Here is a 27400-nt window from a genome sequence, read left to right as displayed (position 1 = left end):
CATTCGCTCAGATGGACATGTATTGTTGAATCATGAGAGCTAAATGCAGAATCTGTGATGAGGCCATTAGCAGTGGTCTAGACACTCAAAGAAAAACCGCAAGCATCCCCAATTTTGAAATTTCTGTTACTTTTTCAGTCAGGCCAATAGGTAAGAGAAAAAGTGACGTGAGCTATTTGCAAGCTGGTAATGGGCTGCAGGGACCGTGTAAGTGGATGGTCCTTCCCTCCCCTCCCCACAGCCCCAGACCAGAGCGAACACTCATTCCTCCTGCCGCCCACTGAAGACCCCCTCCCCTGCAGAGGGGCCGGCACCCTCCGCTGGAAGCGTGTGCCTGAGAGCCCACAGCCGGGCCCCCTCCTGCCGGCGCCCCAGGGGCAGCAGAACTCCTGCCACCCCAGTCCTTGCTGTTTTCTAGGCCCCTAATAGAAGGAAGAAAAACGGGCAGCTGTATATACACACAAAAGCAGCAAGCACACTGCTTTCTTGAATACCTCTCTTTGAAAACTTCTGCTTGTTTTTTAAAATCTAAGCTGAGGAAAGTATTTACTAAAAACTATTTGCCCATGGTACGTTGCTAAACAGGCCAAGATTCTGACAACAGGACTCACGCGGCCACACTGTAGAAAAAGCCTCAACAGAAGTATGTACAGTTTTCAGATTTTGATTGACCCATTCATTGCTGTCATTCTGTTATTGCTGGGAGAGAAAAAGAACATCATTTGGTTACATAAACATCTGTTCCACAGACTGGCTTGTTTCACAAGAAGAAACCTCTTAACACCTTGGGTGAACTTCATTTCTGTGCACCCTGTACCAGGTTCAATGAAGTTCAGCTTCATGGGAAAGTTGAACGAACTGCAAATTTCCAGTGGCGTGGCTGAGAATGCTAATAAGTAGGGCCCATGTGCGACTCAAATGTGGCCTTATTTGTGCTGAATGGGTATTGAGAGGCCAGTTTGTTGAAGGGGAGATATTTAGCATGTTTGTGGGAAGCTATGCCAAGAGTTACCCTGGCAACAAAATGAATAGGTTTTCCCCCTGACTCTTAAATTAGCATATACCTTAAAATACAGCCACGACAACTAATTATAGCTTATTCATTAATAGGAAACCAGCAACTAGTCTTTACTGGGTTTGTCTGATCTGCCAGTCCACGGCTAAACATTTCACGCTTCTTATCTCACAAGACTCATTTTACAGTTAGGAAACTGAGGCTTAGAAAGTTAAGCGATTTAAGCAGCTTAATTAAGGTTGGTGAGTGGAAACAGCCAGAAAAGGCCATTCATCCTATTCAGTACCATAAAGTACTAATATGATAGATTTCAAACCATTAACAGTCACATGGACTTTCATCATTAATTGAATTTGGAGAATGTTTTCTTACGGTGTCCATTGCTACCAAATGCACACTTGTCTCTGTGTCCCTCTCTCTCTCTCTTTTTTTAAAATTTATTAATTTTATTTATTTATTTTTGGCTGCGCTGGGTCTTTGTTGCTGCGCGCAGGCTTTCTCTAGTTATGGCGAGCGGGGGCTGCTCTTCATTGTGGTGCGCGGGCTTCTCATTGCGGTGGCTTCTCTTGTTGTGGAGCACGGGCTCTAGGTGCGCGGGCTTCAGTAGTTGTGGCACATGGGCTCAGTAGTTGTGGCTCATGGGCTTAGTTTCTCCACCGCATTTGGGATCTTCCCGGACCAGGGCTCGAACCCATGTCCCCTGCATTGGCAGGTGGATTCTTAACCAGCGCGCCAGCAGGGAAGTCCCTGCCCCTGTCTTTAAAGGAAGGCACTTTCCCATTTCTTTTTTAGTATTAAAAAAATAGAGATAGGGAGTCCTGATTATTATTTGGTTGGTGGTTTATTTTCTTTTACCTCCTTTACATTTAGAATCAGACAGTGGTATTTAACCTCAGGTACATCCATCCTCCAGGTTGCAGAGAGTCTCCTAACTCATGCAGCGTGGAGCTGTCAGTAAATAGATTTTTAAATTGAATATAACTGGACTCCTGCATTCTTAGAAGAAGTGACTTTAAAATTTAAATATAAGAGGAAAGTAGATTTCTAAACAAGATTCCTAATCTGCACAATTGACCCCTTCCACAGTGGCCCTGATCTTGGCAAATGACACGGCTGATGAGAGTTTGCAGTCTTCCCGGATGTCTTGAGGTGGCTGGCAACTTCCTGAGTTGTTAATAAGGCTCTGCGACAGCTGTTTGTAGATCTTTGCAATCTGTAATGGATGTCAGAGCTCTGTACTATCACCACAGCCTCATGTCTGTCCTTTAATGATCTCTCCAAGCTTCAGTTCCCTCCTTGGTTTAACAGAGATGGTCCTTCCTCTTTCACTGTGGCTCATTGGAGATGCAATGAGGTTTTGTATGTAAAGTGCAGAGCACCTGGCTGTGGTCAATGCTGAGTAAATGTTAGCTCTGACTTTTAACAAAATGATCCCTACGGGTAGTACCAATTTGATCCCTTTGTAACTTTGGCTAAGATCAGATACAGAAAGTCAACAGTAAGGGGGTCTCTGGCAGGAGGCCAGACTGGACAGAGGGTCGCCTGTCTCCATGTGTTTGCAGGTGAAATGACAGTTACCACTGTCAGAGAAGTTGCCTACACACGCAGCCCAACAAGGTTTACAGTCTTCTTAATTCCTCTTTGGGAAATGCTTTCAGAGTCTGCAGCACATTCTTTTGGAGATGCTCAAATATTCATCCTTTGTGGGTAGATTTGATTTTTGTAAACAGAAATCATTCAGAATTCAATCTTGGTGTTGTACATTAAGTTTTCAAGCTAAATGGCACGGTTTTTATTTAAAAATGAGGTATTTGTTTTTATGAAATGAGGTTTCTGAGGATCTTGTTAATCGGTGCTGAAGGTGGCTTACATGGAAAGAGTCCTGAAAACTTGAGTGGCTGTGGATTCAGTGCTCAGATTTCAAAAGAGGTATTCATTCTGGTATGTTAAGGTCTAGCTTGTTTATTTAAAAAAAAAAAATCCTCTCTCCAAAATATGAATATATCAGAAATATTAGTTACTGGATTGCTAGTCTGATGACATTTAGGAGTTCTGTTTTTAATAAAATACTTTAACAAAAACACAACGGCTAAATTCAGTGTGGTATTCTTAATTGGATCTTGGAACAGAAAAAGGACTTCAGTGGAAAAACTCATGAAATCCAAATAAAGTCCGGAGTTTGGTGACGTACCGATGCTGGTTTTCGGTTTTGGCAAATATACTATTGGTAACGCGTGGTGTTGGCCTTATGGGAAAGGGGTTGGGGTGGATGGGAGCTCTATGTTATCTTTGTAGCTTTCCTGTAAATCCAGAATTATTGCAAAATGCAAAATTAATTTTTTAAAAAGTGAATTACTAGAAAAGTGAGGGGGGAAAGAACCCTCGCGTGCTTACCTTCCTTGCCTGTGAACGCCGACTCGGTTCCATTAAGTGTGATGTCTGTCATCTGTGAGCATAACTAAAGGAGTCCTTTTTCTCCCCCTCCCCCTTTCCTGTCTTGCAGCATTGACAAGATATCTAAAGTTACCTCTCCCGTGTTGGTCATTCATGGTACAGAGGACGAGGTCATCGATTTCTCCCACGGCCTGGCCATGTACGAGCGCTGTCCCCGGGCCGTGGAGCCCCTCTGGGTCGAAGGGGCTGGCCATAATGACATAGAGCTTTATGCACAGTACCTAGAAAGGCTAAAACAGTTCATATCTCACGAACTTCCTAATTCCTGAAGAAGATGACTTGATTTTACCTCATCTACTGTGAACACAAGAATCCTCGGTTTTGCACATGCTTTAACTGGATAGCTGTCATGGCGGATAACCACGAGGAAGTGCCCAGCTTTTCAGGGGTCCTACTCAAAGAGCTGAGGGCATCTTGGTCTTTCATATCCAGAGGTTCTACTAACTCACACATCATGTTAAACTGAACAGTTGTGATTCCCAGCTTCATTGCCTTGCAGAATGGGAATGAGAGCTGAGTGGGGGGACCGTTTTCTCGTGCTATAAAAGATGCTCACACCCCTTTCTCTTCCTTACCCACCACGTAGGATTCATTTATGCAGGACTCAGCCTCTCTCCACCCGTGTTCTCAGTATGTGACCTGCATCTCTCTTTCAGCCACTAGATTCATGGGTCCAATCCATTTGTGAAGCTGTGATAGTGTAACTGGAAACCATCGTGATGAAAATTCCTTCATTAATTTTTGTTAACACTCCGATCTTTCCCCCAAACAAATCAATTAAAGGGTAATTTACTGGAACTATCATGAACGGCTTCATCAACTGGAACCATATAAATATAACTGGAATATTCTTAAAAGGAAACTGGGGTTTTTTTTAAGTGTAAATTTATTACTAGTCCACAGAGTTTTAATATTTTGATCGTCTGGTTGGTCTAACAAAGAACCTAGCCGACTTTCCTTCTGTAAAGTCCTCCTTGTAGGCTTTTTTAAAGTACTGTACATATTTGCAATTACATTGTGCATAGATTCTTAATGGATAGTTTTCTTTTGTCAGGCTACAACAATGAACTGCAGATTCCTTGTTTGTAATGTAAATGATTGAATACATTTTGTTAATACGTTTTTATTCCTATGTTTTGCTATTAAAAAATTTTATAACATTTCCAAGACAAAAAATTACAAGTTTATGCTTTGAAAAATTTATGTAATTAAAATTTCACTAAACTAATCTTTTTAGTTTAGGAGTTATTTGGGTTTTGACACTGGAGTTGCGCCAGTAAGCATCAGAAGTGTAAGATGCTTAAAATTGCTACACTACTTGTGTTGGTTGGGGGTTTGGGTTTGAGGGTTCTTTGGTTTTATTAAAAAAAATTTTTTTTTTCCAAATTTAAAAGCCTTAAATGTACTGTAAGCCTCAGATTGTTGTACAGCTGGATTGCGGTTGATTGCCAGTTTGTGTACTGTTGCTTGGATGCGACACAGCGGTTGGTCATGGAATAAAGGATGCATGGATCAGAATGTGTGGGCTCATGTGGGTTTTTTCCTTCATCTCTCCATCAAAGAAAACATTCTGTCTAGATTTAAGAAGAAACCCTTGGAGCTTACAAACGTCACTACCTTTCTCAAAGTGTATATATTTTTTTTAACTTTTTATTTTATATTGGAGTCTAGTTGATTAACAATGTTGTGATAGTTTCAGGTGTACAGCAAAGTGATTCAGTTACACATATACATGTATCTATTCTTTTTCAAATTCTTTTCCCATTTAGGTTGTTACATAATATTGAGCAGAATTCCCTGTGCTATACAGTAGGTCCCAAGGTGTGTGTTTTTGTTCTGTAAAAGACCATAGATTACTTTTGGAGAAGCCAAGATATAAAGCCTGTAGCAGTAAAGTACAGATGGAATCCAAATAGAGAGGGCAATGGATTCTGGCTATGAAACAAGAATGATGAAGGCAATCTCACTGTGACCTGGCTAGGAGGGAGAACAGGCCTGTTTCTTTGGAAAACCTGAGCTGAGTCTTTTCAGTCCTTTGATCACTGACTAGAAAAAGAGCAACTGAGGGATGCTTGTTTTCGACTCTCAGAACACCCCTTCTGGGCATGCAGGAAGAGAAATGGTGGTGGAGGGAAGGTGTAAGGGCATGGACTATGCTCCCGTGAGTGTGTGTTCCAGCACATTGCAGGCTACTTCCTGGTCTTAGATCAGTACCTGTAATGGGGGACCTTGGAAGGATGGGGCCCTGCTCACCTAGGGGAGTCATCAGTGAAGCTATAGAGGTGGTACCATCCCAGAGGTCCAGGAGACCTAGAAGGGAAAGAAGCATATCCAACAGCCTGCCTTTGGGGTGTGAGAGCAGCTAACCTAGGTTTCCAGAGACCTGATTTCTGATCCCGTTTGTCTGCTGCTTGCATCTTCTGTAACCAGTTCCCCCTTTTTTCCCTCCTGAACTATTTAGTAAACTTACTTTTGTCCGCCGAATTTCAGCAGTTAATGGGAAACGATAATAAGATTGACAATTACAGAAGCTAAGGTGGCAAAGCCCTTTCAGTTCATTGTTTTTATAACTTGATGTAGGTGGTTTATATCTATTGGAAGCAGCTCATGTTTTTTGACTCCTGTCTCTTTCCCCAAAACCGGGGAGGGGGTTTTGTCTACTCTTTCGTAGAGTTTGACATGGGGACAGCCTTTCTCTGAGGATGGTGTGTGTGGTGACAGTGGGAATCCCAAGAGAGACCCCATTCATGACAGTTTCAGATTACAAAACATACTTAGTACTGAACCTGAAAGATCTGGCCACTTCTGTTTTCTGCTGTAAGATGGACTTGGGGTGAGGATCAACTCTCCCTGTGGGGGGAAAAAAAAAAAAAAGCAAAAACAAACTAGCACTACTAAATAAAATGGAAAAATCTTAGACGCATGAACTGGTAAGAAAATAAAGACTATGTAGGCCAAATACTAGGTAAAGATGAGGAGCTTTGAAGCCAATTTTCTCTTGGAAGGAATTTTCTGGACTAGGTTAACCTGAGCATTGGTTTTCCAGTCTGGTGGAGCTCAGGGGACAGTAAACAAACCCTAGAGCGCCCTCCACGGTGGGGAGACTAATTGGAAGCTTCCCTTTTTAGAGGAAAATCATATGATCATCTCAATAGACACAGACAAAACATTTGATGGAATTCAATATCCCATTCATGATTAAAAACCAAAGCAAACTCTTATCAAACTAGGGCTAGAAAGCAACTTTATGAACAGATTATCTCAAAACAAACTGAAAAACCAAGCATTGTACTGAGTGGTAAAACAGTGGAAGCATTATTCCATTTTAGATTGGGAATTAGCCATAGTACCATTCTCACTTCTGCTCAAAATTACACAAAGCCCCTAGCAAATGCAGCAGAGTCAAAGAAATGAAAAAGGTATAAGACATGGAAAAATAAAAAGGATGAATATGTTCTAAAGCCAGATTATTGTGGCTGCAAAACTCACTAAATTTACCAAAAATCATAGAAATGTACACTTAAAAGGGGTAGATTTTATGATATGTAGATTATACCATAATAAAAAATGTTTAAAGAAATGAAAAATAAATAAAACTCAGATTATGATGTCTGGATAAAACACCAGACAGCTACACCAGAAAGTATCTACAAATTATTAGATGTAATAAGAATTTAGTTAGGTTGCTGGACACAAAAATCAATATAGAAAAGTCAATCTTATTTCTATAAATCAGTTAAAAATGTTTTAAATTCAATTAAAAACAAAGATACCATTTACAATAGCTTTAAAAAATATTGAGTAACTGGGAATAATCTAACACACATGTTAGACATACTCTGGAGAAAATCATAAAACTTTTTTGAAGGACATTAAAGAAAACCTAAATTAATGAGGGCTATACCATGTTAATGAATAAGAAGGCTCATTTTTAATATATTCTTCCCAAATAGACCTATAGGATTAATAATGATTCCAATAAAAATCCCAACAGGATTTTTTGTCAGGAAACTGACAAGGTGATCCTAAAATTTGTATGGGATAACAAAGTGCCAAGAATAGCCAGGGCAACTGAAGATGAAAAAGATGCAGACACGTGCTTTACCAGATAGAAGAATTCCAGGTGGGTAGTCTTAAGACTGAAAAGGCTCAGTCCTTCAGATTCTAGAGTCTAGAAAACTTTTCATGACCCTGACTGTAGCCCCTGCCAACAGCTGCTTCAGTATTCTGTACTCACCTGACCATAGCTATATCATTACTGCTTGAAACCACAAAGGAATACATTTCTAGGTTTGATTTATTAAAAATAAAAAACTTTCATAGTAAAAGAAAAAATAGCATAACCTAGTGACAAACTGGGGCGACATTATAAAGCATAGGACATATAATGTAAAAATATATTTAATAATCAAATGATGAGGCATTCTTTATCAAAGAGCACAGGATGTGAAGAGACTATCTTAAGAGATTATTGTCCATAATAATCACATACAGATTCTATCAAATAATCAAATGACTATATCAAATATATATACATTTAAACAATGAAATGCCATTTTAAATTATAAACTTGGTACAAATATTTATTTGAAGAGGTTGCTCAGTATTTATTTGAAGAGATTATTGCCCAAAATAATCACTTACAGATTTAATCAAATAATCTAATAGATATATTTTAAAATACATTCAAATAATTAAATGCCATTTAAATTATAAGCTGGTATAAATATTTGAATTATAATACCCATTGGTGGTAAAGGTTTGGATAAATAGTTACTTTAAAATTATATTGCTAATTTTACACACCAAGTTGGTACAAACATTCTAAAGTATACTTTGAATCAAAAGCCTAATCTAGCAATCTGGCTTCTAGGAATTTATCCTTAGGAAATAATCAAGAAGATGACGTGGGCTTATATGGGATAATCACTGCTACACTGTTAGTAAAAGTGAAAACTTGCAAACAATCTAAGTTTCCAGCAACAGGGATTTCGTTTTTATTATGTCCGTACAATGCATTATTCTGTAACCATCATAAACGATGCTATAGAACAACATTTAGTGGCATGACAAAATTGCCAAAATACGTTACATGGTAAAACTGATCACTAAATAGCTCCCATGTATGATTCTTCTCTTCACACCCTCACACATTCAAACTTGGACCAAGAGCTGGATATGCACTGAAATGCTAATAGATGGACATCTTTGTTGTTGATGTTTAATTATATTGTCAATAAGTCTTTATAAAGAGGAAAGCCCAAACCTTCTTTCAGAATTCATGCGAAGTGGTTATAAAACATATCATCAGTAGGATCTTTTGTTAAAATAATTTGTTTTGGAATCCATTGGATGGCACTGTCTTACTCCCCAAGCTAGAAAGAACAAGTCATCCTCAGTAGATCTCATTCCCTCATGTGTGAGGGTTACTAAGCCAATAGACGAAGTTCATATAAATATCACATCCCATGCCGTCCAGCTCCGATGCCTCCTCTTCCCTGAGGCCTTGCCTACCAGGATTTCTGCAAAGAAGACATAGTCGTGCCTGCAGGAGCTTGCACAGAGCTTGCCCAGGCAGAGGGCCTGGGACGCAGCCCTTGGAACAAGGAGGCCCCGCCCTATTCCTTCCCAGCCAGAGGAAAATATATGTAACATAAAATTCACCATTTTAACCAATTTTAGGTGCACAGTTCAGTGGCATTAAGTACATTCACACTGTTGGGCAGCCATCACCACCATCCATCCCCAGAAAATTTTCACCTTCCCAAACTGAAACTCTGTACCCATTAAACACTAACCCCTCATTTCCCCTCCCCTGGACCCTGGAAACCACCATTCTACTTTCTGTCTTTGTGAATTTGACTCCTCTAAGTACCTCATAGACGTGGAATCACACAGTATTTGTCCTTTTGTGACTAGCTTATTTCACTTAATAGAATGTTGTCAAGGTTCATTCATGTAACATTTCATTTCCTTCCTTTTAAGGCTGAATAATTTTCTATTGTATGGATAGACCACATTTTGTTCATCCATTCATCCGTTGATGGACATTTGGGTTGTTTCCACCTTTTGGCTATTGTGAATAGTGCTGCTATGAATATGGGTGTGTATACACACACACACACACACACACACACATATATTTGGAGACCCTGCTTTCAATTCTTTTGGATATATACCTAAGGGTGGAATTTCTGGATTGTATGGTAATTCTATTTTTACTTTTTGGAGAAAACACCAAAATTGTAATACTTGATCTGCAATTCTTAACAAGAGTCTTGGGGTCTGTGGCCCCTTTGAGATGTCTGTACCTATGGGCATTTTTCTGGGGAGAAGGTCCACAACTTCAGCAGACTCTCAAAGGTATCAGTGATTCTGAAGGATTAAAATCACTGAACTAGACAGTAATGTCTACAGCTCCTTTTAAATTCTTTTTTTTTTTTTTAATTTTTATTTATTTATTTATTTATTTATTTATTTATTTATGGCTGTGTTGGGTCTTCGTTTCTGTGCGAGGGCTTTCTCTAGTTGTGGCAAGCGGGGGCCACTCTTCATCGTGGTGCGCGGGCCTCTCATTATCGCGGCCTCTCTTGTTGCGGAGCACAGGCTCCAGACGCGCAGGCTCAGTAACTGTGGCACACGGGCCTAGTCGCTCCGCGGCATGTGGGATCCTCCCAGACCAGGGCTCGAACCCGTGTCCCCTGCATTGGCAGGCAGATTCTCAACCACTGTGCCACCAGGGAAGCCCTACAGCTCCTTTTAAAGTCAATATTTTTGAATTCCAGGAACTGTGAGTACGGATTTGGGGGAGGTTAAGGAGCTTGAATGTATTCTGCAGGCAGGCCCAGGGAGGGAAGGGCATGGGCTGGTCAGAGCTCTCTGCATAAGGAGGGCATCTCTGGATGTGCGGGAGTTGAGTGCAGAAGCATTCACAGACCCAGAAGGGGCTGAGACCATTGGAAGAATCTTGGAGACAGCAGGCCTGGCTGTGACTTTTTCTGCCATGATGCCGTGTGATCTTGGGCAATTCTCTTAACTGCTCTGAGCCTGTTCTTCATCTCTAAAGTGGTAGCAATCCCCACCGCAGTCCTGGCAGGATCAGATGAAATTCTGTGGGTAGAAAAGCTTTGTAACAGGTAGTGGGGTCTTAGACCCACTCATTAAATGTCTGGCTGAGTTTGGGTTTAGAACAAAACAGAGAACACTTTGAAAACTCTAGTTTAAGACAGTCTACCCTGTCGTAGCTTAATCATTACTCTGCTGCTAAATGATTTACCATTTGGCCCGACACAACTTGTTGACACCTGGCCCTGTCTGGCTCTGCTTCAGGGTGGGAGGGCCCAGGGCCTTCCAGACATGTGCAGATACTGTCTCCTGTTTCAGTGCCCTTCAGATCTCCCTTCCCTGGACTTCCAGATGCCCCTTAGATGGGCCTGGGAGGCACATGTAGATCCTGAGCCCGTCCAGAACTTTCTAAGGTGGGACCTGGAGTGGGCCAGGATTTCTGGGATAAAAAAGATCCAGGTGGGTAGAGCAGTGGATCCTCTTGACTCTGACTTCTTAGCAAAGGCAGAGAAAACCAGCTTGGAGGAGAGCAGCAGATGAGGTCTGGGAAAGGGTGGGACACCTTGAAGAAGGCGGCTCAGAAGAACGGATATGAAAGATGCCCTCTTAAAACATTTTTTAGACTTTAAAATTTTATCCAGAAGAGTGGATAAAACCTATTTTTATATTTTAAGGGGAAAAAAATGAGCACCCATATTTCCATTATTGAACCTAAGATATAGAATATTACCAGGACCTTAGAAACTCACCTTCTCCCTGCTTCTCCTCCAATCACATGCCTTTTCCTCCCTCACCCCACAGAGTAACCACTATCCTGAATTTTCTACTAGTCATTCCTTTGCTTTTCTTTATAGTAAGAATGTGTGTGTGTGTGTGCATATGTGTGTGTGCGTGTGTGTGTGATCTACTATTGGTAGACATACTGGTTATCTCCCAGATTTTAGCTATTAAAGATATTTTTGTATTTCTCATGATATGAGAGACGTCTGGTTGCTGCTTCTTAACCCTAGTTACATGTTGAAATTACTCAGAAGCTTTTTTAAATGCTGATGCCTGGGTCCCACCCTCAGAGATTACAATTTAGCTGGTCTGGGTGCCACCTGGGCATCTGGACTTTTAAAAGCTCCCCAGGGGCCTCCAGTGGGCATCTAAATGCAGATCTTGACTCAGTAGGTCCAGGATGGGCCCCCAAATTCTGCATTTCTAAGAGGCTCCCAAGCGATGCTGCTTGCAGGGCCCCATTGCAGAGTAGGGGGTCTGTCTGTTCAGCCTCACTCGGTAATGCCAAGTCATTTCCAAAGTAAGACACTGATTTCCCTCCCATCAACATTGGATAGAAGTTCTAGTCATTCACACTTTTTTTTTTTTTCAGCTGTGCCGCGTGGCATGCAGGATCTTAGTTCCCCAACCAGGGATCGAACCCGCGCCTCCTGCAGTGGAAGTGTGGAGGCGTAACCACTGGACCTCCAGGGAAGTCCCTAGTCATTCACACTTGACATCGTCTGACTTTGTGAATTTTTGCCTAAACAGTGTATGTGAAATATTACATCCCCGATTATGCATGGGAATGAGCAACTTTCCAAAAACACACGGGCCTTTTGTACCTTCTTTCATGTGAAATGTCTGTGCATGACCCTGGCCCACTTTTCTGATAGAGTTCTCTCTTTTTCAGGTGATTATATATTCTTGATATTCAAACTAATCTTTTATTTTCACGTGCTGCAAATATATTCTCCCAGTCTGTTCCTCGCCTTTTTATTTTCTTTGTGACATGTTTTGCGGAACAGATATTCTCAGTTTTACTTGGGGAAACCCTAATGGGTTTTTGCTTCATTATTACTTTAATAAGTAGACTCAAAATACATTAAATTTTTTTGCAAAACCACAGGAAGAAATCGATAAACACCATCAATTCCCATAACACCAAATATCTAGATTGCCTCAGTATCAAGCTCCTTATACATAAATCATGCTTACTATATCCCTAATGTAGTAAAACTTACATTCTGGTGGCAGTGGGGCAACAGGCAATAATCAGATAAATGTGTAATATGCCCAGTGTTACCAGATGCTCTGAGGGAAAGTCGAGTAGGGTGGTCAGCGTAGTTGTTCCTGAGTCTTGCAGTATCCCGACAGATGTTTGTATTTCTAGAAATGCTAAGAAAGGTTTGTTTTTTTAGCTGAGCAATTATCTTATATTCTTTGTATATGCAGAGAACATAGCCGTTGAATAAATTAACAAGATATAGCCGGTGATTACCTTCCTAGAAGGCAGAAAGAACCCAGTTCTGTTAATTGGTTTCACTAGGTCTCATTTCTATGGGGGGGGGGGGAGGAACCTATAAGGAATTTAAAATAAATTATTTTAGATCAAGGGTCAGAAAATGTTTTCTATAGAATGTCAGAGAGTAAATATTTTTGGTTTCGTGGACCATATGGTCTCCATACTCAAACTCTGCCACTGTTGTACTAAAGCAACCATAGATAGTGTGTAAAGGAAGGGATGTGCTTGTGTTCCAAGAAAACCTGATTTATAAAACAGGTGGCAGAGCAGCCGCATAGCACAGGGAGAACAGCTCGGTGCTTTGTGACCACCTAGAGGGGTGGGATGAGGAGGGTGGGAGGGAGACGCAAGAGGGAGGAGATATGGGGACATATGTATGCATATGGCTGATTCACTTTGTTGTACAGCAGAAACTAACACAACATTGTAAAGCAATTCTACTCCAATAAAGATGTTAAAAAAAATTAAATTAAATTAAAAAAAAAAAAAACAGGTGGTGGGCCAGATTTGGCTCATGGGCTGTAGTTTGCCAATCCCTGCCTTACAAATTCTTCTTTTTATATTGTCTATTGCTTGTGTTTCATTTCAGAAATAACACATGCTCATGGGGGGGAGTGGTGAAATTCAAATAATACAGGAATATTTAAAGTAAAAGGATGAGAGGCCTCCTCTTTCCTACTTTACTAATCCCACGCACCAGAGATGACCCAGGTGACATACTAGAAGGAAGCTTGGGACTGCCAATACAGAGCCATGCCACTACCTCAGGGTCTCAGTGCAACCTAAGGGAAGATGTACATAAAGGGCAGATGGATGTAGCTGGGCAGTGCTTTGTCTCTGCACTGCCTGCTGTCACCTTAAAGATGACCTCTGTTCTTTTCAGTGCAAGACACAGGTGGGCTTTTCTTTAAAAGCAAGACCGCTCGATGCATAATTAGTGGTCGATAGAAAAAAAAATATAACAGGCATTCTTTTCATCAGACCTCATTTATCAAGCTGACTGATACTCAGAATTCCTCCCTCCCTCCCTCCCTTCCTTCCTTCCTTCCTTCCTTCTTTCCACAAATGTTTATGAGCCCAAACACTTGGTTCTGGGGATGCAGCAGTGAAGAAAGCCCCTATCCTCTTGCAGCTTATATGCTAGGATGAGAAACAGACAATAACAGGTGAACAAATGAAAAAATCAAATCATAATGTGTTCTAAAGGAAACAACAAACAAGCCGAGAAAGTGATTAAGGGGATCGAATCTTTAGGCTTTTGAGAGGATTAGGACCTAGCGGTTCAACATGCATCTGGGGAGTCCCTCTGCCTGCGCTTGAATCTCAGCTCCACTGGCTACTCCCTGTGTGTCACAGGGACACAATGTGACCACTCTGTGCCTCAGTTTCCTCACCTGTAAAATAAGGGTGACTTAGTACTTACCTCATAATACTCAGGTGAGGATTGTATGAGCCTAGAACATACTGAGCTCTCAATAAAAATACTAGCTATTACCACCTGTAGAAATAGAACATTGTGGTCTCTACTGAAAGAATTTTCCAATGAACCCATTAGTGAAAGCCTCTTGGGAAGATATGGGAAAATGGCAGCATTCACTCCCGGCACCGTATCACGCAGAGCCATGGTTTTTGTGTGTCCTAGTATCTCTTGGGGTTTTTTTGCTTAATCAGAATTTTCCTTGTAAAAATTTTCTTCAGAAACACAAAGTGTTTCCATTTCTCTTCCATACCTTTACATGCAATGGCCCTACCTCAGATTGTCACAGTAGAAACACAGGGGCGTGCCAAACTTTCCTTCTGAGGACAGCGTGTGTCCTGTCTGCAACATGGTTTATCTTCAACGGACCACAACAATCTGATATCACCCAGCACTTACACTGATATAAAGAGGGACAGTTTTCCTTGGTGATATGAAGGAGAATTTCTAAAGTCAGCCAGCCTCTCTCTCTCTTTCTTTCTTCTTTTTCCTCCTCCTCCTCCTCCCCCTCCCCTCCCCCCTTCTCCTTCTCCTCCTTCCCTCCTCTCCTCCCCCTCCTTCTTCTTCTTCCTCCTCCTCCTCCTCCCCCTTCTCTCTTCCTCTCCCAATTGTCTTGTAAACTTCCTTGCCTCCTGTATTTTCAATTAACATCACTTTACTAACATGGCTCATACCTTGACCAGAAGTTCATGTGTTAAACCATGGTCTGCCACAAACATAGAATCACAAACCTGGGAGGTTCCTTGGGAAGTACCTCGTCTAGGATTCCCCAGGACAGGATGCGTCACACATTCTGAGGGGGAAGGTGGGAAAGGAGGAGGAGGGGAGGGACAGGACAGAATTACTACAATATGTCCTGGAGTTCATATTTTCTAGTCATGAACTTTAGAAGGAGTATTACCTTTCTCCTATATATTTACCATTATTTTTCAAAGGTATATAGATGTGGCTGTGATTAATAACCATTTTACAAAATCATTTACAGAATTCTTAGACTCACCAGTAACTTACTGTGTTAAATATATATATATATATATATATATATATATATATATATTTTTTTTTTTTTTTTTTTTTTTCTGGCCACGCTGCACAGCTTGTGGGATCTTAGTTCCCTGACCAGGGATTGAACCCAGGCCCCCAGCATTGGAAGCACGGAGTCCTAACCACTGGATCATCAGGGAATTCCCTAAATATTTTCTTAACAGCAAATAATTAACTACAAGTCCTAGGATGCTGGACCAGTAGTTCTCAACGTGTGGTCCCTGGACCAGGAGCATCTGCATCACCTGGTAACTCATTAGAAGTGCAGATTCTTGGCTCCCATCCCGGACCTACCTAATCAGAAACTCTGCAGGAGAGGGGCCCAATAGTCTGCTCTAACAAGCCCTCTGGGTGATCTGATGTGATTCATGTTAAAGTTTGAAAATCTCTGAGCTGGATTATTTGACATTTAAATAAAAAAGGGATCCTACCGAGAATCGTTCCTATCCTCCCGATCAAGAAAAGACTCACTGTTCTTTGGCCACTGGAACAAGTAACCAGGAGAACAGGTTTTCAGGCTGTCCCAATTCATCAAGGACAGCTTCCTCTGGTCAGTACACGTGCTTCTGAGGGCCAGCCAATCAGCAACAGCCTTGCTCCAGTGACCAAGCTGCCTCTGCTGAAGGTCACTTAATGCCTGAATACTCCCACTGTTAAGAGTCTACTAATCCCCAGCCCCACACTTCCCAAATACTCTACAGGAGATCCGCAGTCTGCCGTGTTTACTGCCTTGCAAACGATGAATCCAGCTTTTTGCTTCAGATATCGAATAGAGGCCTCTTCCTTCAGCACCCCACGCAGGAAACTGGATTTAGTCCGAGATGACAGCCGCTGACGCCTACAGGGGAAGAGGGCATCGTAAATGCATAAAGTGGGCCAGGTGTGAGGCAGTACTGAGTAAAGAAGTGGTGACATGGAAAGGCAGTCACATTTTTATGACACATACACCATGTGGACCAAATGAAGCACCTGCCCCCGCAGCCATGGGGTCTACAGGCCATCAGTCTGCAACATCTGAATCAGTCCACCCCTTCTTTTTTATACAAGAGGTGATCTAGGTAAAGGGAAATACCCAAGAACAATTGATTTAGTGGCAGTTTATTTATTTTTCAAGAAAATGTGTTATTTTATTAATGCAAGCTTAAGAGCAATTATATAATATTATTTTTTTAACTTTTTAAAAATATTTTTTATTGGAGTATAGTTGCTTTACAATGTTTTGTTAGTTTCTTCTGTACAGCAATGTGAATCAGCTATACGTACACCTATATCCCCTCTTTTTTGTATTTCCTTCCCATTTAGGTCACCACAGAGCACTGAGTAGAGTTCCCTGTGCTACACAGTAAGTTCTCATTAGTTATCTACTTTATACATTAGTGGCAGTTCAAATACAGTTCATTCCCACACTGCTGTACTTTCTATACTTTTGGAAAGAACATTTCATGGCATTACAAAAAAATATCAAATGTGTTTATTATGTTGCCACTGAAACCATGAGGTATCCAGGTTCTGGCTAAGGGTATTAGCAATAAAAACAAAACAAAACCCTTCCTCTTGGCTGTCTAGGAATTTCATGGAGTATTTAAATACCATTTCGCTCATATGTATTTATTTCCCATGCCAGGAGTTTCTCTTTGAGAGTACAGTATAAATCTCAGTAGAGAAATGTTATTTATCCATTAATGCATCTATTGAGCATCTACTCAGTCTCTCATTGTGCTAGGCTGGGGACAGAGAGATGGGTAAGATGCATCTCTGTGCCACAAAGCTCACAGCCGGAGGTGGGGAGGAAGAGGAAGAGAGGGGCGCAAACACACACAGTGCTGTGATTTTACAACAGAATTCTCTACAAGCTTCCATGAGAACTCAGGATGCGGGAGAGCAGAAAAAGTATCCCAATGGCAGCAACATTTGAGTCTTTTTTTTTTTTTTTTTTTAAACAATCACTTTTGTTATTTATTTATTTATTGATGGCTGTGTTGGGTCCTCATTTCTGTGCGAGGGCCTTCCCCAGCCGCGGCAAGCGGGGGCCACCCTTCATCACGGTGCACGGGCCTCCCACCATCGCGGCCTCTCCTGCTGCGGAGCACAGGCCCCAGACACGCAGGCTCAGCAATTGTGGCTCACGGGCCCAGCTGCTCCGCGGCATGTGGGATCCTCCCAGACCAGGGCCCGAACCCGTGTCCCCTGCATTGGCAGGCAGATTCCCAACCACTGCGCCACCAGGGAAGCCCATGAGTCTTTTTTTAAAATTAATTACTTCTTTTATTTATTTTTGGCTGCACTGGATCTTTGTTGCTGCGCGCGGGTTTTCTCTAGTTGCGGCGAGCCTGCGGGCTTCTCATTGCGGTGGCTTCTCTTGTTGCAGAGCACGGGCTCTAGGCGCATGGGCTCCACCAGTTGCTGCACGCGGGCTCAGTAGTTGTGGTTCACGGGCTCTAGAGCGCAGGCTCAGTAGTTGTGGCACACGGGCTTAGTTGCTCCATGGCATGTGGGATCTTCCCGGACCAGGGCTCGGACCCATGTCCCCTGCATTGGCAGGCGGATTCTTAACCACTGCATCACAAGGAAGGTCCCATAAACGACTCTATTTCTGATCCACTGGCATTTACACTCCAGTGGTATTGGGACAATAGGTAATAAACAACGAATAAAAGAAAAAAAATAAAAGAAAGATAAATCAGGGTAAGGGGATGGGCTAGAGAGTGATGGTGATGGAGACTATGTTTATAGGAAAGATGGGAAAGACCTTTCTGAGTGTGTGATTTTTGAGCAGAGACCTGAATAAAGTCAGGGACGGGGTCATGCAGATAGCTGAAGAGGCATCATTTCAGACAGAAGAAACAGCGAGTATCAACACAAAGGGCCTCAGGCTGGAATATATTTAATGTGTTGAGGAAGCAGCAAGACGCCAAAGGGGGCTAGAGTCAAGCAAGCAAGATGTCTAGTGACTGTGGTTGGAGTGGCAGCAGGTGGGCCCTTGCCCATCACGTCTCCAGATTTTGCTCCGAGTGAGAAGTAAATTGGAGGGTTTTGAGTAGAGAAGGATCATGTTTTGACATCCGTGTTGGAAGGAAAATCCTAGTCATAATTCCTTTGTAATGCTTCCTTTTTTCTTTGTAAATTGTGGTAAAATTTACCATCTTAACCACTTTAAAGTGTACAGTTTAGTAGTGTTCAGAGTATATTCACACTGTTGTGCAACCAATATCCAGAACTTTTTCATCTTGCAAAAAGGAAACTCTACCTCTGTTCAACGACGGCTCCCTGTCCCCGCAGCCCCTAGCAACCACCATTCTACTTTCTACGCTATGAATCTGTCTACGTACTTCATTAAAGAGGAGGCGTATAGGGAATTCCCTGGCGGTCCAGTGGTTAGGACTCTGTGCTTCCACTGCAGGGGGCCTGGGTTCGATCCCTGGTCAGGGAACTAAGATCCTGCAAGCTGTGTGGCACGGCCCACCCCGCCAAAAGGAGGCATATAGTATTTGTCTTTTTGTGACTGGCTCATTTCTTTTAGCATAATGTTCTCAAGTTTCATCCAAGTCAGGATTTCATCCCTTTTTTAAGGCTGAATAATATTCTGTTGTATGGATATACCACATTTTGTTTATCTCCTCATCAGTTGATGGACACTTGGGACTTTCTGGCTATTGTGAATAATGCTGCAATCAATATGAGTGTACAAATATCTCTTCAGTACCCTGCTTTCAATTCCTTTGGCTATAGACCCAGAAGTGGGATTGCTGGATCAGATCGTAGTTCTATTTTTAATTTTTTCACAAATGCCATATGGTTTTCCATGGTGCTTACATCATTTTACATTCTCACCAATAGTGTACAATCTCTCCACAGCCTCACTAACACTTGTGATTTTCTAATTTTGTTTTGTTCTGTTTATAGTGGCTATCCTAATGGGTGTGAAGGAATATTTCATTGAGGTTTTGATTTGTATTTCCCTAATGATTAGTGATGTTGAGCATCTCTGCATGTGCTTGTTGGCCAGTTGTATATCTTTGGAGAAACGAGCAATGCTTCTGTGACCTGCCAGGACACTGTCTAATATCAAGGCAGTTTAGAGCCCTCATTGCAGCAATTCTTCAGTAACATCTACTAAGCTCACAAATGCTTGGTGTGATCGGCCCGTGATATATTCTCTTCCGGAGCAGACAACTTCCAAAGGAAGAACTAGAAAAGCTCACATCAAAGTGTTTAACTAGAAGCAATGAAAACTAAAAGTACAATGAAATATAATATTTTTCTACTACGTTGGCAATGGGTTAAAAAAAAAAAAAGAATACCAGGTATTAAAGAGGATTCAGGGAAAGAGGCCCACTCATGTGTGGATTGTTGGAATGGAGACTGGTCTAACTTTTCTAGAGGGTAAGTTGGCTTTAAGTTGATGCAGGAACTTGCCTAGTGGCCCAGTGGTTAAGAATCTGCCAGCCAATGCAGGGGACACGGGTTTGAGCCCTGGTATGGGAAGATCCCAAATGCTGCAGAGAAACTAAGCCAGCGAGCCACAACTACTGAGCCCACATGCTGCAACTACTGAAGTCTGTGCGCCTAGAGCCTGTGCTCCGCAACATGAGAAGCCACCTCAATGAGAAGTCTGTGCGCCGCAACAAAGAGTAGCCCCCGCTCGCCACAACTAGAGAAAGCCCACATGCAGCAACGAAGACCCAACACAGCCAAAAATAAAACAAATAAATACATAAATAAATAAGCTGATGCAAATTTAAATTTATCCAGAAGAAATAATGAGAGAGAAGTACAAAGATGTTCAAAATCATAGCCTTATTTAGAATATTGAAACCAGTATTAGGGGATTGATTATATAAATTATGTCCATATTAGGAAACAGTATACCATTTAAAGATAATGTTGAAGAAGATTTAAGACTTGGGGAAATGTTTACGGTATATTATTAAGTGAAAAAAGGCTTATTATTATATATGGCATAATTTTTTTGCCGTTTAAAAATTTATTCACTTTTTTCCTAGGTAGCACATTTACTTGGTTCAAAAATGAAAAAGCACAAAAACATACACAAGGAAAAGTCTATTTCTTATTCCTGTCTTATTCCATCATCCTACAACCCCACCAAAACCATCACCAGCAACAGACAGGAAATCATGTTATTGGTTTCTTGTATAGCATTCTAGATGATTTCTTATGCATCTATAAGTAGATGCAAATATATATCCTTTTTCCTTTCCCCTTTTGGACAAACGGTAGCTTGCTATATACATTGATTTACACTTTGATTTTTCATTTTAATACATAAAACTGATCCTTATTCTTTAAAAAAAAATAGCTGCATAGTATTCTATTATGTGAATGTAACATACGTTAGTTAGTCCTACCACTAGGCATTTAGGCTGTTTCTAATTTTTTGTGATTACAAATAGGGCTGCAATGTATAACCCTGCACATGTCATTTCACACATGGTGCAACACTGTCTATAGGATAAATTCCTATAAGTGGAACTGCTGAGTCAAATATTATGTACATTCTCAAAAGTCTTTGCAGACTGCCCTCAGAGGTTGTACCAAATGGAAATTTCACCAGCAAGGTATGAGGCAAGGCTCTGTTCTCCAACCTCATGCCATCCCCTAACAAAGGTGGTATCAGCAAATGTTTGGATTTTTGCCAATCTGATAGGGGTTTCAATGTAGCATTAGTTTGCATTTCTTTGTTTATGGGCAAAGTTGAGCCTCTTTTCAAATGTTTATGAACTATTTGGGTCTCTTTTTCCATGAACTGCATGTATAAATATATCATTTTAATTAAAAATGCTCATCTGGGGAATTCCCTGGTGGTCCAATGGTTAGGACTCGGCTCTTGCACTGCTCTGGCCCGGGTTCAATCCCTGGTCGGGGAATTAAGATCCTGCAAGCCATGCGGTGCAGCCAAAAAAAATGTTCTCTCTGTGTATTCATTTATTTATCATGTAAACGCTTCCTACACACCAACTCTGTTGGACATTATAGGCGCTATTGTAGGTAAAGGGGTGAACTTGGGAGAGTCTGCCCCTGCTCTCCCAAAATGTGTGAGCTGGTGGAAGAGAAGGATTTTGAGTTAAACATTGAACTACTTATGGAATACTTACATACATGTACATATTTGTGCATCTGTATATGTAATTTATACATGGAAAAATACTTGGTTATACACTATGAGTTAACAGAGATGATCTTGAGTAGAAGTGATATTTTTCCTTTGTGCTTTTCTATATTTTCTGAGCTTTTTGTAATGTACATACATTATGTTTGCAGTTAGTTGATTTCTCCTTTGTTCATTTTCTGAATTTTCGAAGTTTTTTTTGTTTTTGCAAAGAACACGTATGATTTTTGCATTTAGGAAAAAGAACAAAGTGATATGAAAACATCATGTACAGGCACACAAGTTTACATGTATTTTAGACAGAAAAAACACAGGAAAGAACGTTCTTTCTGTATGGTAATGAGGGCACTGCAGAGAAAGATGTAGAAATCTATTTTCAGAGCTCCTAAGTGGCTGGCCAGTGTTCTAGGACTTCCCGTCCCAAATTCCAGTGCAGACCTCCACTCACCAGAAAAACTGAGGACTTGTCTCTCCTCAGCTGGGCAACCTCATCTGCATCCAACAAAACAGGAACTGAGCAGTTCTGAGTCTTGGAAATCTGGCCCCAGGGCCCATGGCTGGGAATTTCCCTTTTCGGATGCCAGCTTCAGGCTTGGTGTCCAAGGGCGACCCCTGTTGGTGGAATTGAAATATGCCCATTATTTGCGAGCTGCTATTAGGATTGGCATCCCTGAGGTTTTATTTTTTTGTGGGGTCTGCTGGAAACCTTAAAGCCAACAGCCACTCGCTCCTTACCCCAGCTGCTTCCCAACTTTCCATGCCCCCCCCTTGCCCCAGGTTTGCCTGCTGTTTGCCTGGGAAAACCAAGTCTGGGGCTTGAAGGATGAAGCCACAGTTGTGGCCAGCTTTTAAACATCACACAGGCAGGCTACTATAGGGGCAGGGGGCTGGCTTTGCTGGCCAGAGGGTAGAGTGCGGTGACTCTTGCTCTAAGTGACAAACTTGGATCCTGCCAGCCGACTGAAAGCACCAGACTTGGGCAGCTTATGGGAGCAGCGAGCAGGTAGGCCATTCTACTACAAGGATGTGGTTGAGGGGGGCAGCAGCTTACCTGAGGAAGACAGGCTGGAGGCAAATTCACATGGAGGAAAAGGGCAGGCTTTCTGGGTGGGGTCACACCATTTAAGAATATTTCCTCTCTATCTGGAGATTCTGCCCAAAACCAGAAAACCCAGAGCAGCTTTTCTTGACCAGCTCCTGTGTCTGCATGTATAAGAGCAAGACCTTGACTTGAGGAAAGTATGGGTAGTAATTATGCCAGAGTCATGTTGCCAACATTCATCCAAAAAAAGAACTACCCACGTACCCCGTCCATCACTGAATGCTGAGTGGAAGTGCTGAATGGAGCTCTGCCTGAAGAATCTGTTTTTAGACAAGCAGAGCCTGTTTGTAATTCATCAGCATTGCTCTTTTTCCCCGGGGCACTGGTCTGTGATAAAGAAAGCTGGACACCAAGGAATGTGCTGGGCATTTCTGTGCTTTGAGAAAACATGACTAAGCACTCCTCAGAGCCCATCAGCAGACAAGAATCCTTCTTTACTATTTCATCTCTCAGACGCCTGTGGTGCAGGCTTCTCTCCAGAGACCTCATTCCCTGCACGCCCCAAATCTACTCTCTCCTGATGGGAGAGAGGAGAATCCCACCTATCCCTCTCATTGCTCTAAGCAAGGCTGACCCTTCTCCACCTGTACCAAATGCTCAGCAGCCTCCAAATGCTTGTGGGTCCTGGAATCTGGGGGGTCCTCTTAAGAAAGAAATCAGGAATTAGGGTACGGCGTGGGGCACTTGGGTGGGTTCCTTCTAAATTTGCTGGAAAGGAAAGGCTGGGGAGGGAAACCTACCATAGGACCCAGCTCATTACCTCCCAAGAAGTCAAGAAAGTCAAGAAGTCAAGAAAGAGAATCCCGATAACAGACCTAGTGACGGTCAAGATCAGCTTTCTGAGAAAGGCCTGGAGAGAGAATGCATTGCTTCCCCAGCTTAGCCAGGTAATCAAGGCTTCTGTCCCAGTGCAGAAAACGTGGACACAGACTCCAGCAGCTTCTGACTATGGCCCCAAAGCCCAGACATAGATTCACGAAGCGGTGTGTGCTGCCTAGAATGAGGACTGTCCCTGCCGGGTCGGTTCGCACACGGCACTGGCTGGAAGGGAGAAAGGAATGTACCTCCTAGGAGGACTCCAGTTAAACAGGTGAGGGATTGAGTTGGAAGCTCCAAAAAAAATGGGAGGGAATACAACAAACAGAGAAGGAGAGTAGAGAGCTCCAAATCACAAAGTGAGTTAGTGGCGGAGTTGAGAGGAGACTCCACGTGCCGCAGGGACCTGCAACGGGCTCTTTCCACTAGTACTGTTTCCCCGGGCAGGGGATTATCTAGTGCAGTCATGCCTTCTTGCTCTGACCCTTGAGGACCTCAGTCTGTCCAGTTAGAGAGGTACAGAGCTCTCTCCCACTACGGGAAGGATGCTAACTTGCTGAAGACCTGCTGTGTGCTAGGTACCTGTACTATTGTGACCTCACTTAAATCCTACCAGTCAGTAAGGAAGCATCAGAGAACACATTTTCCTGATGAGGAAACTGATGCCCAGGGAGGTTAAGATCCATGTGGGCAGTCACATACCTGGCGTGTCTGACTCTGGTTTCAACCCAAGGCCCCACGCCTTTTCCTCTTGGAGGGAACGCTAGGTCCTAGACCCGGATCTCTTTCTACGGCCACTGTCTGCTTACCAAATGCAAGCTCGTGTACCCCACGCACAGTGAGGCCAAACAAACCGAAATGTGGGAATTTGTAGCAGAGAAAGGTTTATTGCAGGGTTATGTAAGGAGACAGGTGGCTTGTGCCCCCCCAAACCCAGAACTCCCCAAAGGGTTTCAGCAAAGCATTTTTAAAGGCAAGGTGAGGGAGGGCCGTAGTTGGTTATTGCAAACTTCTTGGTGTAGGAATCCTCTGTTCCTGAAGCTGTCCACCTAGGTCAGGTCACGGTGTTTCTGTAAACCTCCAACAAGACAACTGTTATTCTCTGTTCTGCAACTTTCTATCACTTTATGCATGAAAAAGTGTCATACTCTTAAAGGTCAGAGGTTTATCACGGGCTATCCTGTATATTTCAGGCTACAGGCAACAATGTTAACTCGAAGCAAAAGCAATAGAATACACAGGTTAAAAAGAAACATCTAATATTGGGTCAGATTTGTTCTTCCCTATTACACCCTAATTTAAAAAAATATTCTGAGGCTTAATAACCCTGAACCTTATCTCCCCGCGATTGTGCTCCAGACGCGGGACTTTCTCCTCCATAGCCTCTCCTACCACTGGGCGCGAGTGGGGTTTTAACCCTGCGCACCGGCGACCCTAAGGCCTCTGAGTCCGGAGAACAGGCTCTGGGCGGCCCGCTACGGCTGCTCCACCCGAGTCCTGGGCTCCAGCGCCCTCACCTGGCTGCTGCCGCTGGACTCCGCGCGCCCGGGTTCCGCAGGCTCGGGTCTGCGTCTCCCAGAGCGGCCGCCAGAGCCCGCCCGGGTCCGGCCGGGGCGCGGGGCCCCCGCCCCACTTGGGCAGGGGGGGAGCTTCAGCGGGGGGCGGGTCGGTGGCGCGCGGGCGTCAGGGGCCCCGGGGAGGAGTCAGCCCGGCGCGGCCGGCTGAAGCGGCAGCTTGCTATAAAAGGCGCCGCTCTGGCCGGCGGCCGGGGAGCGCGGGCGAGCGCAGCGCCTTGCAACCCGGCTGAGCCTGGTGAGCGCAAGTGGCGCGGCGTGCGGCGGCTGCGGGGCGCTCGGGGCCGGAGGAGCTGAGCGCGGTCAGGGGCTGAGCCCTGCTTTCCCAGACGAACTACCACTCCGCTTGCCCACGTCCCGGGAGATCGCAGGGCCCGTCAGTGTGCCACCCACCGCTCCGGCCGCTGCGCTTCTGGCCCGCGAGGCGTGCCACTGTCTTGGCTATCGACCGGGAGGTAAGAGGGCCGGGCTCGGCGCGCCAGGGCTGCGCGTACTGCCCAGCCTCAGGGGGGGGGCAGATTGGGGGTTCGGCGCCTCCACCAGTGATAGGGAAAACGTTACCCGTCATTGGCTTCTGTTTGTCCACTCAGTGCTGTGCGGTCCGCCTCTGTCTGTCTGTCCACGTGTGTGTTGAGGGGCACACGTCCTTGTCTCTGTCCGCTGTGGGATTTCTGTGAGATCGTGTGAGCCTTTGCAAGCAGCAGGTGCCAGGGGCTCCAGTGTCCCCGGAGCGCATCCAGCCGGGGGCAGATACCCGTTTTCCTTAGAGTTACCCCGTTCTGAATGTCTCGGGGGGGCTTGCGCCCCAAACAGTGTCTTGCCGAGGAGGGACTGCTCCGAGGGTCAGGTCGCGGAGTCCAGCCCACAAGGAGCCGGCTCACACTGTGCATGAGTGGGCATGCATCTGGCAACAGGTCTGCGCCCTGCTGCTCCGCCTTCAGCACGGTCTTCCTTCTGGTTTTCCCCTCCGCCTCCCGCTGCCTACACGCTCGCGCACTCCCCGACGGCGTTAGGCACCCAGCATCGCTCTGGCACGCGATGGGTGGAGGCAATTGAATGTTAGATGACACGAGGGCCCCTACTGCTGTTTAGGCTGAGATCCCCAACCTGCCATCGCTGCAAGAGGGTTCGGCGGTCCCTGGCAAGGGTCGTCAGCTCCAAGAAAGGTCATATTAGGTTGGGAAGAAAGTCAGGGACCTGGTGGAGTGCAGGCCAGGGCCGTGGCCAGGTCTCCAGCTCGCCGCTCTGGGAACCAGGGCCAGAGACATTCTGGAATGGACCCGGCCGGACGCATGTGCTCTTGAGAAAGGAGCTCAGTGCGCCGAGGTCCTCCGCCGCAGACTCGCTGTCCGCGTTCTCAGAGACGGCCGCCGTTCCCCAAGGGTCCAACACTGCTGCCGTCCCCGGCGCGCCGCCAGGAGCCGGGTTTGAGGTCCTGAGTCCTGCTTCATGCAGCCAACGCTGCCCACAGGTGAGAACTCCCTTTTTAAACCAACCTTTTGATGTGTGAGCCAGTGCCTGGCTGCAGCCTGGGAGCGAGTCTCTCTTTCCATTCCGGCGGTCTGGAGCGTTATCCCGGGCGCGCCCGGGGGCGGGAGCCGGCGGCTCTGCGTGCCCAGGCGCGGAGCCACCATGGACAGCTCCCAGCCGCTTCCTCCACTCCCGGTTTGTGGCCCTGGGTCTCCCGGGGAAGTCGCGCGGCTTTCCTCCCAGACTCAGAGTAGGGGCACAGGGCAGGAGGAGAGGGACCACTAGTCTGCGGGAGCCCTCGGTGTCCGGTCCCAAGGAGACGTGAGCCACTCAAAAGGAAGATAAAGGGAGCCCGCGTGGTTTGTGACCGGCTGCTAGATCAGCCTGCAGCTGAGCTCTGTACACGACCTCCGGAATGGTGTCGCGGGTGCGCTTCTCTGGCTTTTCAGCAACCCCACGGGGCCCTCCGAGGTGTTATGACTGTGTGACGCCTGAGCGTTTGACTGAGGCAGTGACATAATGCCAGACCTAATTGACCTCCCTCAAACTGTTTTCTGCACATGATATAGGGTCATGTTCCGTTTTATTAAATTATTTAGTAAATATGGTACTGGGAGGCGATATTAGTTTCACAGTTACAGTGACAAAATGGAGAAGAATCAGACAGAACATGTGCATAGAGAATGAGTTTGGATGCATTTGCAAAAGCAACTATGCTGTTTTCCGATCCTAATCATTTCCTCCCAGGTCCATAACACTTTTAAGAAGCTTCCATTGGTTCCTCTTTAGCCCAGTAGAGGGTTTTTCAAGTTGGTTGCTTGGAAACAGGGTGGAGAGAACCTGTAGGGGTTAATCTGAGTAAATTAAACATCTCCCTTCTCTGATAAGAAATGACATTGGCTGGGGCTCTTCTTTTTGTCATTTTCACCTATACAGAAGATGTATCTTCCTTCATTTTAAAATTGCAAGAAA

At 44.1% G+C, this 27400-nt stretch overlaps 2 protein-coding genes and 1 long non-coding RNA gene across 7 annotated transcripts in view; 2 read left to right on the top strand and 1 right to left on the bottom strand.

Annotated features, from left to right (window-relative positions):
* The window catches only part of ABHD17C (abhydrolase domain containing 17C, depalmitoylase), a 59523-nt gene extending 54536 nt beyond the window's left edge, over positions 1 to 4987 (top strand). The window contains 1 exon segment of the mRNA XM_082388566.1: positions 3519 to 4987. Coding sequence (XP_082244692.1) covers positions 3519 to 3738 — 220 coding nt within the window. The 3' untranslated portion in view covers positions 3739 to 4987.
* Positions 4834 to 25608, bottom strand: LOC309627037. Of its 2 annotated transcripts, XR_014243502.1 has the most exons (4): positions 25520 to 25608; positions 22518 to 22669; positions 21915 to 22078; positions 4834 to 21836 (listed from the first exon to the last, which is right to left on the bottom strand). It is a non-coding gene; the product is annotated as an uncharacterized lncRNA (long non-coding RNA). The 2 variants fall into 2 exon arrangements; XR_014243501.1 differs by having other exon boundaries at positions 4834 to 22078.
* CEMIP (cell migration inducing hyaluronidase 1) overlaps positions 25072 to 27400 on the top strand; it is a 160508-nt gene continuing 158179 nt past the window's right edge. For 3 of the 4 annotated variants that reach the window (XM_082388482.1, XM_082388480.1, XM_082388481.1), the window contains exon 1: positions 25423 to 26429. The gene's annotated coding sequence lies outside the window, so the exon portion shown is untranslated. The other variant, XM_082388483.1, reaches the window with a different exon arrangement.

The sequence above is a fragment of the Balaenoptera borealis genome, assembly GCF_965194805.1.
Source record: "Balaenoptera borealis genome assembly, chromosome: 3".
Lineage (NCBI taxonomy): Eukaryota > Metazoa > Chordata > Mammalia > Artiodactyla > Balaenopteridae > Balaenoptera > Balaenoptera borealis.
The sequence above is the reverse complement of the archived record's forward strand: the minus strand, read 5'-3'. Positions and strand labels throughout refer to the sequence as shown.